Source organism: Cydia fagiglandana, chromosome 12, assembly GCF_963556715.1.
Source record: "Cydia fagiglandana chromosome 12, ilCydFagi1.1, whole genome shotgun sequence".
Classification (NCBI taxonomy): Eukaryota; Metazoa; Arthropoda; class Insecta; order Lepidoptera; family Tortricidae; genus Cydia; species Cydia fagiglandana.
This window is the reverse complement of record NC_085943.1, coordinates 128,457-148,609: the sequence shown is the minus strand read 5'-3', so window position 1 is coordinate 148,609 and position 20,153 is coordinate 128,457. Positions and strand designations below refer to the sequence as shown.

At 37.4% G+C, this 20,153-nt stretch overlaps 1 protein-coding gene across 1 annotated transcript in view; it reads left to right on the top strand.

The window, feature by feature from the left end:
- The window catches only part of LOC134669325 (hemicentin-2-like), a 199,854-nt gene that overhangs the window by 54,934 nt on the left and 124,767 nt on the right, over positions 1-20,153 (top strand). The window contains exon 2 of the mRNA XM_063526835.1: positions 12,562-12,652. Within this exon, the coding sequence (XP_063382905.1) occupies positions 12,583-12,652 (70 nt within the window). The 5' untranslated portion in view covers positions 12,562-12,582. The remainder of the gene's footprint in view (positions 1-12,561; positions 12,653-20,153) is intronic.

The window sequence follows — 20,153 nt, the reverse complement described above, 5'->3', positions numbered from 1 at the left end:
TATTTAAGGTTATTAACATAGGTAATAATTATATCACTCGAAAAAGGTTCTAAACCCCTGAATCTGTCATTTTTGACAGCTGCTGTTTGTTTACGTTTTTTTAAATACCTAAAAGTACAGAGTATAGTTAACGTTTTATTCACGTATTTGTAGTCACGCTCGGATATAGGTTTTGGACTTTTTCAATTTGGGCAAACGATCATGACCACACATCGGATTATTGTAGGCAAAATTAGATGACGGGTAGGGTAGTACCTATATCGATAAACTTAATTATCGATACATTTTTAATTGTACTACCGATACATATATTAAAAGTTAATGATATATTATGCAAATATACTTACCTATGGTATTAAATTTAAGTAAAGTGAATATTTTGTGCGGTTTTAATAGTTCAAAACTTGTGTACCCCGCGTTGGGACACGGAAGGTGAATGATGTTTAAAACACATTTACAATTAATTTTCTTTTGTGTAATAAATATTGATTGAATCTGTTTTCATTCAATCCTTATGGATTCTCAGAAACAGATTCACATCTGTCTAAGTCTGAGTAAAATTATATTGATATAATTAATAAAATAATATATAGGTATAATTTTCAATAGGTACCGAAGTGATCCCATAAGTGTTCCGTGAACAAAATTTTGTACGGAACATTAAAAATTATATATACGAGTAGTTAAGAAAAGGCCCATTATAAAAATGCTTCATTTATGAGAAAAAAACAATTTTGTAAATGTAAACCTAAATGGGGTATTTACGCATAAAGGAAGTCCTAATGACTAACTAGGGGAATAGGTTTTCATATATTACCTAGAATACCTAGTGCCATTATATGTATGTACCTAGTAGTACGTAGGGGGATGAGAACGGGCGTTTCTTTCGGGCACATGTTTCATTACTCGTCGTAAACCGGGCCGTAAACCGTAATTACTATACACTTGATGAAACGGCCTTTTTACTACTATAATCTAATTTAGTAATTAATGCTCCTTTTCATTTGTTAGTCCGCTCGTACGTCACTGGGGAGTCGTAATTACTTGTAGACTAAAAATATAGACGATTGTGTTGAGGATTTATTTTATACAATTTTGGCTAACTACTTGGTTGGTTAAAATTTAGATCCGAATCCTGGTAAGAGCACTTGTTTGTGTGTTTATCATGAATAGGTATATAATTATATTATATCGTCGTCTAGTACTTACGCACATCGCGCACCATAATCCTTACTGTGTTTACTGTGAGGTCGAGTTATGTAAATAATATTTATTAGTATTTTTAGTATCTTAGGATCAATTTCCAAATGCCACTCGAGGTGAGCGTCATTTGATAGTGCCAGGGCCTAGCGTGCCAACCGGGCATTTTTGATACGAATAGGTAGCGTTTGGAACAAGAATAACCGTACACTAAGCTACTTTATTGGAGCGTTTTTACTCTAACATTATCAAACTTTGTACACTCCAAGCCGATTAATACATCACGTTACGTTTGTTACGGTTTTCATCTAAGTATATAATTATGATATGACCTTGAAGATCGTTAACAATAATCGATGTATGCGAAATGAAGTAAAACTCGGGCGATGATCAAGGTCTTATCAAAACCTGTTCAAGATCATAACAAAGTGTAAAAGTAGTATCGAGCTCTTTGTACCTACGATGCAAGCCGTTTAATATAACATGAAAGAAATATAAAAAGCGGGAGAGAATACAATAAAACCGTTTTGACGAAGGAAAAAAGGACAATCATGTCGTTCCTAAATGCGCGTATAATTTATATTTGGAAGTTGAACGCTTTTATAATAAAAGCTTAATGTTAGGTACCTACCTACATACAGTTAGCTGGCCAATTGTGAACGTTATCTTTATACCTAATGTAAAATGTGCTGGTTACCTTAGATTTGCATTTCTCTATATTATAGGAAATGAAAATAAGATTGAGAATTGTATCTAATCCGTGGTTGATGACCACTGTGCAAAACACCAGTGCTTTAATAATTAAAGATCGACTCAAGTGCTATCGATATCGATAGCGAACAATATTTGCACACCTCTTTGATTTACGGGCCAATTCTAGTTTAAGTTATTAGATCTGATTCCGATACGATACTGATCTGTCAGTGTCAAAAGTGACGTTTTTGGTTAAAGAAATGTCACTAACAGATCAATATCGTGTCTGATTCCGATTTAATAAATAAAACTTGAATTGGCCCGTTATTCTTATTTGAACTGTAAATATCTTACATATTAGAGCATTGCCTCTAGTCAAGTTGAGAATGATTACAATTACTTCCAATTTAGTTCACATTATTGTGTGTTCGTGTTTTTATTTCTATGTACAATAAAGTAAATACATACATACATACATACATACATATTATTGTAAAAGCAATTATAATATATTTAAAAACTATGTAACGATTCTGTCTTACGTCATAATTTTATCGACACCGACCTATAGTAAGTTTCACCTTGTCCTCAAATTCAAACAAAGTGCACCCGTCATACCGGGTTATTCTAATCAGCCATTATTATACTAACCTAACCTAACCTTACCTACCTCTAACATATAAGTATATTAACCAATGTATCGGATCACGTACCTTGGCGATTACGCCATATCGCCCGCTATCTCCAAACAGCTTTGGGCCCATGATATCGGTGATCATTATCGACATTTTGCTTCGATACGCTTTTTAATCGGCTTTTTTAGATTACTTTCGCTAAATGACAGTTTTTAATCGAATACGCTTCAATCTTCGTTTTATACACGGATAATCGGATATCTACATATATATCTAAATAAAAGGCTTATCTGTATATCTATCTATTTACCTAAATATATGAATTATGTAATGGTAATGCTGAATTCGTTTACACATTAGGTATGTTAGGTATTACAATTATAACATGGCTTACGGTCGGTACAGATGGACTGCAACCCGACTGCAATTTGTATGGGAACTGCACGCCGACTGCACGCCAACTTAAACATATGTAAATTCCAAAATTGAGTTTTAAATTTTCACGACCGTTTTATTATGAGAAAAATATAATGCCTCTGACGTTAATGGTTAAGCTATTCAGTTCACTTTACATTGGCCTATTCTAGGTGAAGTATTGACCAACCACATTGTCTAGAACTCTAAGTGGTCCGAGGTCGTTTCGCATAATATAGTGATTTTTCTTTACGTTAATCACAAAGCCTGTTTGCACTGTCCGACACGATAGAGACACTCTCGTTATGTCCCACAGCCTACCAGTAACAGACTCCACATCACAGCATATATTATTAGGGCGAGCGAAGCGAGCCCTATTACTATTCGACGAACTATGCATTCTTGTGGTACACTTTACGGAAAAACTACTGCACCGTTTGGTTTGAAATTTAGCATAGTAATTTTAAATTCATGTCTAGATGTGTTATCAAACATAAAAATATAATTTTATAAAACTAAAAAAATAAAATAAAGTAATAACACTTTGTATTACAAGCGCCATCTGTTGGCAAATTAATGAATTAACATTCGTACTAATGTTAATAATTATTGATTACTCTGACAGATGGCGTTAGTAGTAAAAAAATTAATAAATAATACAAAAGTGGGTTAATATTTTGGATTTAGACCCACCTCGCTTTGCTTGGTTTGATTCCCAATTTAGCAATTAAGTTTCTGTGAATACCTACTAGAACAATAAATTTTGCTGTATATTCACTGCGGAGATCAATTTACTCGTATGTTTTGTGACGCTGATGAACTGATCAGTCGTGTTGTGTTAGCAAACTTAAATCGGGTATTTTCAGTTCGAAAAACAGTTTTGGCGCCATTCATTTATTACGTAAGACGATTTTGGGGTGGAGGGGGGTCGAACATATCAATTTTTTTTCTTACAAGGGGGAGGGAGGGATTTTCATAGTTCTTACGTAGGTAAGATCACAAAGATGAGATTTTTTTTTTAATTTCTATGAAATTATGACGTTTAAAATAAAGATAATAAAACACGGTACAGAGTTAGCTTAAACGAGCTCAAGTACCTTTGTACAGGTACAAATACACATACTTATTTGAAAAAATAAACTCTAAAACAAACCATACGTAATATATGGTAATATAGGGGGTGGGAGGGGGAGGGCGTCAGCCTATTCGAGGGGATCAGCCTATTCGAGGGGGTCAAAAACTGGCAAAAATTGTCTTAAATAATTAATGAATGGCGCCTTTAGTGTTACTATTGCTTGGAACTGCTAAAATTATAAATAAAGATAAGCATATTAATAAAAACTTCAGTGACTTAGAGCCGGATCACGACTGCAACTTGTATGATAACTGCACGCCGACTGCACGCCAATTGCAATGTCGGCATGCAGGTCAACAAAATGACCCTGGCAGTTCCTAGTGGAACTCAGGTTTGGTGCAACAAAGGCACATTATGCTATGGTCATCCGACTCTACTTGATGAGTACCTACTTAGCAGAGTAGTACCTACACAAGATAGAGCTGATGCTGAAACCTGGCAGTACCTAGAGGAGTTCGAGTTTGGTGCAACACAGGCACACGCTGTATTAGTCAATCGACACGTCTTGATGACCACTTGGATGAGCAGTACCCAAGATAGAGCTGATGCTGAACCTTGGCTGTACCTAGTGGAACTCAGGTTTGATGCAACATAGACACACGCTGTGTTGGTCATCGGACTCGTCATGATGAGCACTTGGGAGAGCAGTACCCAAGATAGAGCTGATGCTGAACCCTGGCTGTACCTAGTGGAACTTAGGTTTGGTGTAAAATAGGCACACGCTGTTTTGGTCATCTGACACGTCTTAATGAGCACTTAGAAGAGCAGTACCCAAGATAGAGCTGATGCTGAACCCTGCCTGTACCTAGTGGAACTGTGTGTGTGTGTTTATGTGCGGAGCAGCGTGATTACCACTAAGTGTCCAGACGGGATAGTTTTTCGCTCTATTGTGTGAAGTGGACGCAAAAATAAATTCAAGGACATTGGCTCACTGACCCAAAATTATACATACATATAGGAAAGCCTGTTGGCTTCCTTACAAAAAGTACTGGGCGACCGTGTAGGATGTAATAAGCGCTTATGAAATTGTATATTACGTATTGGCATATACGATATTGGCAATTTGATTTTGTCATCTGGTCACGTTTTTAGTGGACAAAGTAAAAGCTGTAACAGACAGGCGTACCGGACAGCAACCGGGGTCCGGTTAGTATCTATATTTCTTTCTTGCTTTCATCTATAGCTGCGTTCTTAACGGACTTATTACGTACCCACTCGATCGAACATCAACAAGCCTCGGATTGGATCAAAGTCGCGGTCCGGTGCTTTTAGGTAAAAAAAAACTCCGCGAGCCCTTACAAAGCTCTGCTTTTTGCTAGTATGTATAAAAACAGCGAGACCACACAAACATGCTGTGTCCATTCAGTTGTAAAATACTACAATACTCGAATATTCAGTCATATCCAACGCTAGTCTAGTATAAACTTCTTCAAAAACAATGGACTTTTTTCATTCAGGATTTTTAGCCACATATCCATATCATAATTATGCTTGCCATCCACTTGGGATCGGTGCAGCACGTCTTTCTCTTCCACACATCTCTGTCGCCCGTTATCTTAAGTACCTATTCACTTGCGTTCGTTTCATATCATCTTGCCAAAGTTTTGGTTTAGGCCGGAGCTTTCGGCTTCGACAAAAAATCCGGACTCGCACGGATACTATTCATAGATACTTCATCTAGCAAGTGATCTATGTTATGAGCTCATAATTGCGCCGCGACCACGACTTTACGATTGGTTCCCGTCGTAAAAACATAATTTAATGCAAAACCAATCTTAACGACCTAAGATAAGGTCCAGAATGGGTCAGCGTTTTATTTCAACGGTTATTATGTCATAAAAAGTGACGTGCGGAATCGAACCCGAGGAAATGATGGTTTAAAATAAAACCTAACACTTAAATGGTGGTTATGGCTCACTATAAAAAGTGCGTGTTTGAGTTTGAACCAGTTTTTAAAATCAGAGCGATGGTAGGTACACTTAACTGTAAAAGGCGGCGAAATCACGTGCCCGTTTGAATACTAACAACTGTGCCCCAACATTTGGTTTGTTTAGATTTCTTAATTATTATACGAGTTAGGAGCTCTTAAAAATTGGTATGTATTTTTTCTTCTACTAATACTTGTCTTAATTGTCTTAATCAAACGAATACTTATAGCTATGTTTTCCATAAGGTCAATCAATATCTTGGGAGGAAAATGATGACTAAATACGTTTGCATGGAAAAGTGGTCATTCGTCCACTATCCTCTTAACTTTTTGAATATGGAATGAAATCTTTAATCACTTCCAAGGCTGTGAAAACAAAATTAAATAAAGACGAAAGTCTTATTTCTTTGAGAGCTCCTAACTCTTATTTTATACGCCATACCCGTTAGAGAAAATAGAAAACTAAATAAAAATCTTCTTTATACGATTTAGGTACTTACTTTGAAATTTTGAAGTAACCTAAGACTCAGGTCACCTGTGTAAATTGACAAGAATTATAGGGTATTTTATAAAAGACGATAAGGTCGAAGGGATAAATGGCAATAGGGGATATTTATACGTCTATTTGAGTTAATTTATTAAACAACGTCAATTACAAGACTTCCCGTCATCTATAGTGATAAAAGCCTAATGTACTTTCTAATAAATCGTTTTTGAGAAGTAAAAAATACAACTAATATAAGGATTAATGGTATATTAATCCTTTTATCTTGTATTTATCCCGGGCGACCTTAGTATTTCTTTACCTACTCGTGTTTTTTACGCGCTTTGTCTTCATCAATTTTCGCTCGCTCGCAGTGCATTTCGCACTCTTTATTCATTTTCCCCACATCAAAAAAGCGACAAACTCGTCGAGATGTCAGTTTTACCTACTCCATCAAAAGTTTTACGAGATCGTAAAGTGATGCCTACGGTCGATACGTCACCGTACGTTACCTTGAGTTACGGGTAGTAAAGGTTTTGCATGTTTTCGCTACTTTATTGGAGATTTAAGTAAAAGCCCGTACACGCGGTTCCGTTTAGTTTTCAAGAATTTATGACCATACATAACAACCGGATGTTACATTGACAAACGCACTTAAGTGCCTACGACGTTTTTAGTAAAAACTTCCTCCAATTTCAAAGTTGGGTAAATTAATATGAATATATCGGAAAGGGTTTGTTAAATATACCTACCAGTACATTTAAAGAGCGATTAGTAAAAATAATAATAAGAAGGGAGAAGGCGGTAATTTTGGACACGGCGCGTATAGTACGTCGGTTCCTCACTCTGCGGCCCTGACCACCGGCAGCTTGGGCCCTGCCCCGCTGCCGGCGGCACCCTAGGTTAGTTTTTTTATAATGTGTTTATATGTATTTTTTATTGTTTTGTAAGTGTTTTTATATTTTACTTTTATATTCATGTTATAAATGACCTAGCCTAAGAAGAAATATAAATAAAGAGAATAATAATAAAACTGTTTAAAAACAATTTTAACTTAAACTCATTTTTGGTTTTCTTTCTAAACTTCTTTATATCATTCAATATGTATGTGATTGGTTGTCAAGTGTCTATCGGCCCTATTCGAACTTCAAGATACGTCAGTTAATAGATCTAGAAACGATATGGATTAGATATTTCAGTATCAAATGAGACGTTTATTAAAATTCAAACAAAAATATCACGTTTGATATTTTATTTAAGTTTAGTATTTAGTGCATAGCGTAATACGTATGTTTGAACGTGAAGATGAACGCGATCTCGCCAAACTGCAATTGCAGTTTGGCGAGGACTATAATGTGTTATAAAATTGTTGTGTACTTTATGATAAATAAATAAAAAAAACACTGAAAAATCTAATCCATATCCTTTCTAGATCTATTAGTTGACGTAGGTATCTTAAAGTTCGAATCGGGCAGTATGTTCGCCGTCATTATGGGCGGGACAGCAATATACTTAATTACGCACGAGCTGTTAATTAGGAACACATGGGTCAATGTACGATATTCTTCGTGCTAGCTAGCGTCCTTTCTTAGAAATAATGTTTTAATAATATTAATTTGAAAGTCATCGGTCGTTGCCCCGTACAAGTGTTGCGGTTAGTACCTCTCTCTAAGCTCAGTGAGTGAATAATCCCTCCCTTTGGCATTTTGTTATATCCCTTCCGAGGAAATCAGGACAATAATCCCGGACAAAGCTTATAATTTTTTTGTTCTCAAAATATCCGCTTTTATTGCGACTTTTATACTTACATTGATTGTATTGAGTGTATTCTATCATACACATATAATGGTTTTTTATTGTGGGTGTTAAAGTCCTTAAGAGTCACATAAACCTACTGCTAAAAAACCGCTACCATACAATCGAATCGCTCTCATTTTAATACGATATATGTGCTAAAAGTACATTAAACTTGACATGGTCATCGTAGCGCAGCGTTAGAATAAGATTTTTATTGTCTTGTATGAGTATTTGTATTTGAAAATAAACAATCATTTACAGTTTGACGCAACCCCGCAGACACTAGAGGCCCGATACGGATTTATAAATAGATATCTATTAGATGCCTTTTAGACATCACCAAGATAAGATAACGATATGTTTAAGATTTAACCTATCAAATGTGACATTTGCGCGATTCTTTGTATTCTTGAACGATTTCCACAGGATATGACTTAGAGATCCAATTCACATCTAATAGATATCTTACTCTATCTAACGGAAAATTGACATTGGTTGCCCGAATTGCGCTGCAAAAGAGAACTAGTTGATATCTAAACTATATAACGTATGTAACGTATATAATGTATATAACTAACTAGAATGGATCTGGTACATGTTGTCTTTTGTGTATATTGAAGTTCGAATACGGTAGTAGGGCATGGCCCTAATAGACGAAGACGTTACCGTCATGACCAGCGTGATGGATGTGCAGCCTTATTGATTCCGCGCAATATCGGCCCGTGTCCACTAACGACTGCCAACGGGCACGCCTGTTACATAATGGCTCTAAACGGCTACCGAATTTAGATATCTAAGCCCAAGTATTAAACTAAAGTAAGTATTAAACGGCCTCCTAGCCTAGTCGATACTGACCTTGCCTACGCAGCAGAGGGTACCGGGTTCAAATCCTGGTGAGGGCATTTATTTGTGTGTTCATCACGAATAGGTATCTTGTTCCTCATAATGGATGTTTTTTTCTAGGTAGAGTTAGACCAAGATAAGTCTGCAACGATTTTGATAGCACACGCAATGCAAGTGTTATTGTTAAACTTCTATGAAATTATGACGTATATAAATAACACTTGCACTGCGTCTGCTATCAAAATCGTTGCAGGCTTATCTTGGTCTAACTATTTATTTTTATCTATTATAATTAACGTTGTCTAGTATTTACAATACAAACCTTATTGAGCTTACTGTGGGGCTGGTTTGTGTAAGATTGATAGATAGATAGATTTTTATTAATCATACACTGTTCACTAGGCAGGTACATAATAAAAATTGATTACAAAATTATAATAAATCAAAATTCACATGTCCCATAATGTTTATTTATTTATCTATATTGGTATCAACTTGTTTCACAAATGGCATTCCTGTCCGCTTGAGCGACCGTCTCGTCCTCTCAAGAAGCAATAGCTATAACGGCCCTACCACATCTCGCAGCGGGAAATGGCATTTCCACTCGATGCATACTCGCCCATGATTTGTAGTAGTCTGAAGCCCGCAAGGTCTAGCGAGGGAGCCATTACGGGGAAATAGCAATTTCTTGCTAAATGTAGGCACTAAGATTAAGGTACCGTTCGGATTTAGACTAAACCAGCACAGCTGCAATATTGCAACACGACATTATTCATTACCATTGAATACTCAAATTTGATTTATTTATCTCTGTTATAAAATTAAAACTTAAACTAAAGAGTATTCAACGATTTTAATTACCAGTCAAAATTTAATTAATTATGGAATTAAAAGCAATCTAATAATTATCGCTGGTATATAGTAAATTCATTAAAAAAACTGCAATAAAATCGGTTCATCTATAAGACCTGACACTGATACAGAGCACAGATAATAAAGACAATAAATTCATACAATTCCACTCGCCTTTCTCAATATGTTTTGTATCATCGATAACAAAACCCTCAATAAAATAAACCTATTCGACATAACGTAGAAGCTATCGATAAGCCGCGCGATAACATCGATAAATAACGTAAAGAGCGCGCCGTAACGTTATCGCAACGGTCCGTCATCGGTATCGAACGCCACAACACGCCACGACACGCCACACGCCACACGCCACGCCAGGCAGCGGGCCAAGCGGGCCTACTTATCGCGACAGTTAAATTAAAGATAGCAGCTTAGTGCAGTGCCATAACAGTATAATAACGCCGTTATGGCTTAACTTATTTCTGTGAGTCGTTATGTAATATCTAAATGTTATGCTTTCAAACATTTAACGATGGGAGGAATTTGAAACGCGAAGCTAAATTATGAAACAAATTTAATTATTCAATTAATACTCTAGTCTCTGCCCGCAATTTATTCCGCATCGTTAGAAATTTTAGCCTTAATTTTGGAGGCGAATTACAAAATATTTTAAGCTATACTAGATTTGCAGAATTTTTTCAAAATTTCGGGGCGTAACGTCTAAGTTCTTGTTGTGGGTTATTTGTATTAAGGAGGATTCATTAGATTTTACTTTCTAAAATGATAAACTGAAAAAATTCAATAATAAACATCATGAAAAAATATTACACAAAATAACACAGTTTCACAGTTGGCAGTGCCATCATCTTTTTATATTAAAGTAGCTGAATCATGCCAAAACGTGTGGATTCTTTATTGATAGAAACAAAGAAATAAATTAACAAACATAAAATTATTTTGACTTTGAATAATTGAATGAAGTTATTTTCATCTCTCGTCATTAATTACCTACTGACTATTAAATTTTAATTTGTAGCTAAAATTGTGATTAGTGTCTTCGACTCAATTTATCTTGCTTTCAGAAATACGAGTTTTTGACGTAAGGAGCGGTATTTATTCAAACAAATTATTAAGATGTTGATATTGTTATGATATAACTATAATACAACTTACAGATTCGCGCCCCGATGAGTGTGAGTAAGATGGTCATTGACACGACCCGCTGTCAATGTAGGTATCATATCAATATCAAAACTTTGACAAGTTTTAAAATCAGAATACTGCTCCAGGGCGATTTTAACGTTTACCAACTGCAAATAAGTTTGAACTCTAAAGGTGATTTCAAGGTGAAACGTGGGCCCATTTACTTTTGAATAAATCTAGTTTTCAGCAAGATAGATGATGCAAACATGTTTGTAATTGTAATAGAACACAATTCAATGCGCTATTGTGTGAAACTCTAAGAAGTTCGCTTAAAGAAAAGTAATCCATAATAGGTTTCGTGCCAAATAAATAAAGAACCAAATGGTTGGGACTTCGGTAAATATTTTTCTAAGCATAATATAATTACTATAAAATTGTTTTAAATAAATGCTAAAAAGATATCGCTTCACGAGGCTTACGAACTTGAAAATTACAGAAAACATCGCCTGTGTACTTAAATTTCAACGAAATGAGCTACTAAATTAATTTCAAAGCAATGGGTCTTTTAAGCCGGGTAGGCCTAGGCTACTTGCTCGTACACATAATTTAACGCATATAACAATTGCCTATGCAAATGTACCCAAGAACAATGAATATGGGTCACACAGTAACTTGTTTTGTTTGCCCCTGGACTACATAGGAAGGTATAAAGTTATGAATTTATTTTAAGAAAGACGTAGGTGCGGAGTTATTTCTCTCTCTTCCTATCTATCCATCCCACATGGTGGCGGGGTCAGCTTTCTTGCTCAACCATCTCCACTTCGCCCTGTCCACGACATCGTCCTCGGATAACTTGCACTCACTCATGTCCTTAGCACTACATCCTTCGATTAACTTACAGTCCTCGGATAACTTGCACTCCTCGGATAATTTGCACAATATCGTTGGAAAATGAATCACTGGTCTTTTTACGAATACTCTTTTTGTTATTTTTAGGGTTCCGTACCTCAAAAGGAAAAAACGGAACCCTAATAGGATCACTCGTGCGTCTGTCTGTCTGTCCGTCTGTCACAGCCTATTTTCTCGTAAACTACTGGGCCAATTAAGTTGAAATTTGGTACACACATGTAAATTAGTGACCCAAAGATGGACATTTTTTTTATGATTTTAAAATACATGGGTTCGAAGTTATTTAAGAAAATAGCCCAAAAATTACCATTCCCCCCCCCTTTATCTCCTAAACTACTGGGTCTAAAATTTTGAAATAAATAGTCAGAATAGTTCTTTAGATATAAATGACACGAAAACCTATTAGAAATGTGCAGTCAAGCGTGAGTTGGACTTATGTACGGAACCCTAGTAACGCGAGTCGTACTTACTCGCACTTGGCCGGTTTTTTTTTGTTTCAGTATTATAAATGTGTTTGCTATTGTTGCAGTTCGGCGCTAGAAGACGCAACATGTGCGCGCGCGCGTGGCGTCTGCACGCGTTCACCGCCGCGCTCGTGTTCGCCGCGCATCTCATTAAAGGTGAGTCTACACAGGGGCTAACTTTTACAACTACTAACTTTTCCTTTTTGCCTAGCTTCTTCTCATCACCAGACATCGTACATTTTCCAGCATTTTTGGTGCAGCAGAGTGTTGTTAACGGAATTGGTACAGATAATTTCAAATGAAACGGTAAATTAAGGTTAATATTAACGTAATTAACCCTAATTAATCATTAGGGTTGAAGTTATTTATACCAATTCCGTTAACACCACTCCGCTGCACCAAAAATGCTGGAAAATGTACGATGTCTGCTCATTACTATGGATTAATTAACCAGGGATGCCATATATTTATGTTATAAACAAGTCAAAGCAATGCAGGTAGTCAAATAAAAACTCTACCCGCAGGACTTTCGGCGCGATTCGGGAAATGAATTAGAGATTAACTAGATACGATATAGTAAAGATATGTGACGTCCCACGGGTAAAGGTGCCTTATGGCGGTTTGCGCTTACGCTATAATTTTATTAACGTCGTTCCAATATTATTGCGGCGCTATGCGACGTGAGCGCCAGCGGCCATACGGGTCCTTTTGCCGTGGAACGTCAAATAACTTTACTATTTCATATCAAGTGAATCTACAATTCATTTCCCGAATCGCGGTGCCAGCTGCCATAAGGTACGTTTTTCCGTTGAACATCCCATATCTTTACTATTTTCATATCTAGGGAATCTCTAATTCATTCCCCGAATCGAGCCGTTTATCACGGACATAACTACTTCAACAGAATTCAAGTATAATTGACTTCTCCTACGGGACACACAATTTACATTAATCCGCCAAAACTAGTCCCGCTCCGAACAAGTTTTAATGAATATTTTAATCTTGAAATTTCGTCAAACCACTTCAGTCGTCCTTTTCCACCCGGTTGTTAACGAAAGAGACGCACAGCGCGAAACTAGTTGTAATCGTGAAAGTTTGCCGTCGCGTAAATACCTACATAAGTGCGGCAAATGTTCTCGAAACTGCTTTATGTCGGGATGTTCCCTTTTTAACCCTGGAAATGTAATTCCGTTGCTTTAAGGCCTATAATTCTATTCGCAAAGGCTCTCTTTATTCTTAGAAAACTGATGAGAAAGCTACATTTTATCCGCAAGAGTGGCAAAGTAATTTGCGACGATGCCAATTTTGAATTGTTTGCTCTGAATATTCGTTTTTTATATTCAATATGTAATGTACCTATGTAATTGCAGTTAGTAGTTTTCTGACATTTGTGTGATAAAAAAATGTGTTTCACTCGATAGCACCTCGAAACCCTAGCATTGCTCAAGATTCAACTTTTCAAACCTTTCGCTAGGATCGTGGAGTTAGAATCCTCCATTTGCTCGGGTATGAGTATTATTATAAATATTACATATTTTTGCTGCTGCTGAACAAGCGATCAAACAAAAACGTTTGGGAATTGTTTTCCAATTTCCTCCTAGAAGAATATCAACGGGCTCAGTTAAGAGTATACCTTTCTATCAAGTGTCTCTGACATTAAAGAGCCAAAGTACTATCTCCGACAAAGCGCGGCGCGGCGCGGAACCCTGTCGCTCCAAACTTGTAGATCCCTAAAGCCACTAGCTACGTGTGAATGCATTTTTGGAGCTTTGTGACTTTCAAATGCTTCAGTGAATAGAGTTGCTGTAGTTTTATTTGAAGGAATTCGGAATGCGACTGCTTTTAGGGTACCTACAGAATATGTGCGCTGCTAAATTAATGACGACACAAAAAATATAAAATCCGCTGGCAACTTCATTAAAATAGATTTCCATACCCTACCACGCCGTAACATCCATTGAAAATCAGTAGAAACTATTGAATGATATTTTTCTAATGGTTACTGCTAGGAGTAGGCACCACATACCTAGTTTTAAATCAACTTGTTACACTTCGTTACACGTTACACAAGATCATGGCCTCGACAAAAGATCAGCCCTAACCCAACCAGGCTAGAATCATGCTGAGTCGGGACCAATTCGCGGCTCAAATATATATATGATGTTTTCTTCTTTTATTTTTTGCCTCGAATAAACGCTTTCTACTCTACTCCAACATAACGTTCAATACGGGTCACGGCGTGATTCGAACTTTAAGATATCGCGCCGTTAGACATTCACTAGACATGAAATAGTAAAGATATGCGACGTTCCACGAAAAAGGTACCTTATGGCGGCTGGCGCTTACGCTTGTTATTAACGCCGCTCCAATATTCAGTCAGGGCAATAGCATCTTTTGCCGTGGAACGTCACATATCTTTACTATATCTTATCTAGTGCATCTCTATTTCATTTCCCGAATCGCGCCGTAAGTGAAAGATGCTTTAACATTACTGTTTCTCGTCTTTACCTGTTGTCTGCCATAGGTAGTTTGATTTAAATGCTTAATTTTTATATACTGTTAATTTTATTATAGAAGAGCAGTACAAAATATTTATATTGTAGTGTATATGAATGACAATGTATAACCTACTGAATAAATGATATAATATGGCGGTCGTCACACTGCTCCGCATCTCGCAGCGGCGTCCGTTGATGCGTTTTTTACCTTTGTATGTAGAATCTTGATTTTGTATAGAAAAAACGCATGGTACGACACACTGGCTCCGCGTCGACGCGCGGAGGAGCGTGACGCACGACGACTCGCGCGCTCGGACGGAGACGCGGTGCGTGCCGCAGGGTATGTCACACCGAGCTCCGCAGTGCCGTACGGATTTTAGTGCAAGAAGGACGTAGGCGCAATGAATATCGACGTCGATAAGTTTATTTTTGAAATTGAAAGCCGTCCATCAATTTGGAATATTAAATGCGACGAATATTTTGCTTAGCAAATAATCAAATGACGAGGTTGACATACAGGTGCAATTAAAAAAAATTTCTTCGTGTTGCCTTAAATCTTGGTAATCTCTAGTAAAAGACCCATTTATAGGTCTGGTTTGTAAATCTAAATAGGGATGTACCCATGCAGTGTCTTCTGCGTTTTATGACTCGATTGTACAAAAAACAAACTGAAAGTATCACCGCAGCGTTCTGAATAAGTTCCGTTTCCATTTTATCGACAAATAGGAACTGTTTTCACCTTAACGTTCGAATGTGAAATGAACGCGAGACGGAAGACAAGTAACGCTAGCGCGGGACGTCGCGCATCGCAGCTCCGGACGGAGATGCGGAGAAAACTCGGACGTTGGTGCGTTGTCTCCGCATGCGAGTCCGCTGCTCCGCGTCTCGCAACGAGACGCGGCGGCAGTGTGTCAACCGCCTATGATATGTAGAGTACAAAAGTAAACAAAAAGTGAATTTACAGTTTCAACAAATTTTTAATAAACCCTCTGCAAATGGGTTAAGCTCCACAAAGGCGTTGCTATTAAGCGAGCTTACCTTATTTTTACGTGGGTGTTACAAAGCCGAAGTGGAGAGTAGCCATAATATGATAATAATCCGCCGTAATTGGGTTCCGCGTAGGCGATAGTTACTTCGTGTAGGGCCTTTTAAGGGTTTAGTGTTGTAAAGCCCTAAAAATGGAAGCCTTGCTTTTGATAATGGTACCTATGACTTAGGTATTTATAATAGGAAAAGGAATTATTGGTAAAAAATGAATTAAGTGTTTATAAGGTAAGTACCCCTATTAACGACCCCATTAAAATTGGCATTCATTACCGCGGTATGTACAAAATAGCGTTTAATAAGAAAGCTTACTAACTTTCTTTGAATCTAAGAACACAGAAATAAAGCCTTATCTTTTGACTGTCGAATAAGTATAACACTACTACGAAAATATCACACAAACAAGTCGAAAAACGTAAACTAGCGTATCAAGAGCGCAAGATTTGGTTGCCCCATACTAACACGCAACACCTCAAGTAAGTAAACGCGTATTCTATTTAGTGATTAGCGTAATAATGGTAAATATTATGGAAGGACTAAGACTTGAGATTGATTCTTAGTTATTATCTTTATGATTCTCAAATACTTTATTTGCGATATTTGCTCCAATAGGGAAAAAAATAGGAAATTAAAAACCTCGGTGTTAGGTTCCATTTTCTTTGTGTGACACCTAATTTCGAGGTATACCTCGGTAATAACGGAAACGGTATTTTAGATTCGAGCGATCTTATATTCATATATAAATGCACATTTCCTTGACTTTTGATGTTATTGAATTATTTAACCACCTATAAAACTAAAGAGGTATTAACGTGGTATGAAATCTATGCAAGAACTCTTAATTTTGATTACAATTTTAGACACCTTCTCAGACGTTTTCTTAGAAACCCTTATATGAGAAACTCGTTCAAGTATAGTGCTCGTTTTGTGGCCCTGCACACCTTCCAGATATATATCTACATCATCACCAAGGCACATATTGCGCCTTTTTATTTAAATAATAAATACCCCTCATCGCTCTGGATCCTGCCTTTTCATTCCCATCATCCCTGTGAGGCTCCTCTACCTGCCCCCTCATTCTTTTGCGGAACTGTTTCGCACTTCCCCGTACCGTGTACACCCTACGAACATCTCCGACTTGGATTTTCGAACAGGACCTACAAACCCTCGACGACACATTAAAACTCATCCTAGAAACAGTATTGAACGTAAGTTTGAACGGAGATCAGTGGCGTCAGGCGTCCTTACCTGTTCGCTATGGCGGTCTCGGCATCCGTCGAGTCCAAGACATCGGCTTGGTAGCGTTTTTGGCTTCGATACACGGATCAGCTGATCTAGTCGGTCGGATACTTACAATAGAGAGCACCAATATCTGCTTGCCCTTTGCATCGGATGCCTTATCAAAATGGGCCACATTGTGCCCATCTAATGAGCATCCAGAAAACCCGGCCGTTCAGAGGGGCTGGGATGACATCCTTTGTAGGCTTCGCCACGCGAATTTACAGGCTGGTGCCTCGATAACCGATCTGGCGCGTCTCAAAGCCGCCTCCAAGTCTGAGTCGGGTGCATGGTTGCACGCCTTGCCATCCCCTCAATTAGGCACACTGCTAGACAACGATTCCCTAAGGATCGCAGTGGCCTTAAGGTTGGGGTGCAAGGTGTGCAACGCGCACCGCTGCATCTGTGGAGTGATGGTAGAAGAGAACGGCCACCATGGGCTCAGCTGTCAGAGATGCGCCGGTCGTTTCCCCAGGCACCATTCTTTGAATGAAATAGTCCGTCGAGCGATGCTGTCGGTGGGCGTCCCGTGCCTCCTCGAACCACCGGGGCTGTCTCGAACAGATGGCAAACGACCCGACGGGCTGACGCTGGTTCCCTGGCAGAGAGGGCGGTGTCTTATATGGGATGCAACTTGTGTGAGTACATTTGCTGCATCCCATGTAGGACACACCGCCAAGTCGGCAGGTTCGGCGGCAGAGACTGCCGCCAAAAATAAGCGACAGAAATACTCTGCCCTGGGAGCCACGTACGACTTCGTGCCCGTCGCTGTCGAGACAGCTGGGCCCTGGGGACGGGAGGCACGAGAGCTTTTCGGGGAACTTGGAAAGCGCCTCAGAGAAAAGGGGAATGACCCCCGTTCTGAGTCATGGCTTGTCCAACAGGTCTCCATCGCCATTCAGCGGGGTAACGCTGCTAGTGTGATGGGGACCTTTGGACCCGGCATGGCTCAGAACGGGTTTTAGTTTGTTAAGTTTTATACATACATACATAATATGTAAAATTGAATAAAATTGAATAATTATGTTGAGTATTGATATAAAAACAGAAGTATGGTTATAAAGTTTATTTTAACCTAATTGTTTTGTAATATTTGGAATCATCCATATTGATCGTTTAAAAAAATACAAGATAACTATTTATTTTGATTAGTCGTAAATGAGTTTTAAAATTATTTGAATTGAACCGTTTAACGATGGTTAGAAAAGACATCGCTCGGTAATAAGCTGTATGAGAACCTAATACAGACCCACCCAAAACTTTAATGGCTTCGAAATTAATAGGTTCTTAAAATACTTTAAAGTACTTTTGATACTCTTTTGTATACCAAGTACATAATAAAAGGGTTCTTAAAATTCAAGGGCCAAAGACAGGCCCGAGAATTTTCAGACCTAATGTATTACCGTTGCATTGCACACAATATTTTTTATAAGGCAGCAAACATAAAATGATATATAAAGTAAAAGTAAATATTGGTTTTTAGATCTTTGCCTCGAAGATAGTTTTTTTTTTAAATACAACTCTTGACTATTACTATTGTAATATTTGTGATCATATAGACAAAGGACACGGCCCTCTACGCACTGCGCTTCAAATGTAGCTGGTTTAGATATCACTGGCAATCATTTAATCGACAAATAGAAGTGCTGGAGTAGAAAAAAAATATATTTTATGTTATATATATAAAATAGATACACAACACAAACATACAACATTAACATTAACTTACACAGATCTTGTATCTGTATTGTGTAGAATATAATTGTGATAGCTTGAACGTTTTGGCGCAATTTGTCCTCCACGTCCGATTGAAATAATTAAGTACCTATTTATTTAACGTAGATAGGTAATAAATAAATTAAACAAGAATAATTTCGACAGCATCACCCTTGCTCGTAAAGGGTACCCCACGATGTTTTTAGCGTTAAAGGAACCAACTATTTCTATTTTAAATTCAATAATTAACTAAGTCTTATAATATGAAAAGCGAAGGTAAGTATTGAATATACCATATTTTATCCATTATTGTCAAATAAATAATATTTATCGTAATTATGGAACTAAAAATGTAACGAGTTATCTACCCTCGTAAAAAGGAACCCACATCCGCGGTATTTGGGTAACAGTGGTCCATTACCACGGTAATAGGCGATTTCGACATTTTGGTTTTGATAATTATTTTTTCCTTTATAATTTTCTAAAACAAGGTCAGAAACTAAAATAATATAAACTTTAATTAATAAACTAACATAAAAAAATATGTCTTGGTCCATATACCGCCGGTTTATGCTTAATTTTTGGCTCTTTTTGGGAAACTTGCTTAACCCCCTCGTTAATAGGGGTACTTACCTTAATACCTGTTCGTAATTTAAGACAACGCAATATATTTTTATTTTTTTATTTATTATTTTTGATTTTATTTTTTATATAGCTTTGCTTACGTATTGAATGAAATAGGATATTATATTTAATCTAATAAGTCGTCTATGTATGTTAAGCCTAGCAGTAAAAAGTGCGAGTTTCAATCCGGACGTTCGACCGCCTCGTATTAACAATGAGTTTTCGGAACATACCTACCAATTACCATGTACTATCCACAGATATTGGATTGGAAGGTCAAATACCAGACGTTGCTTTGGTAAAAAAAAACTCTAGTGCTTACGCCAATGCTTCGAATTAGTTGTCAAGCGGACTTCAGGCTCTCAAGGGCCGTGACAGAAAGGGACAGCACGAGGAGGACGATGAAGTCCCATGTGTGATTTATGGCTTTCAGCAAATTTCAACGCAATCTCTACATGTTTAAGGCTTTTAAAAATCTCAGTGAAATCTCGCTTAAC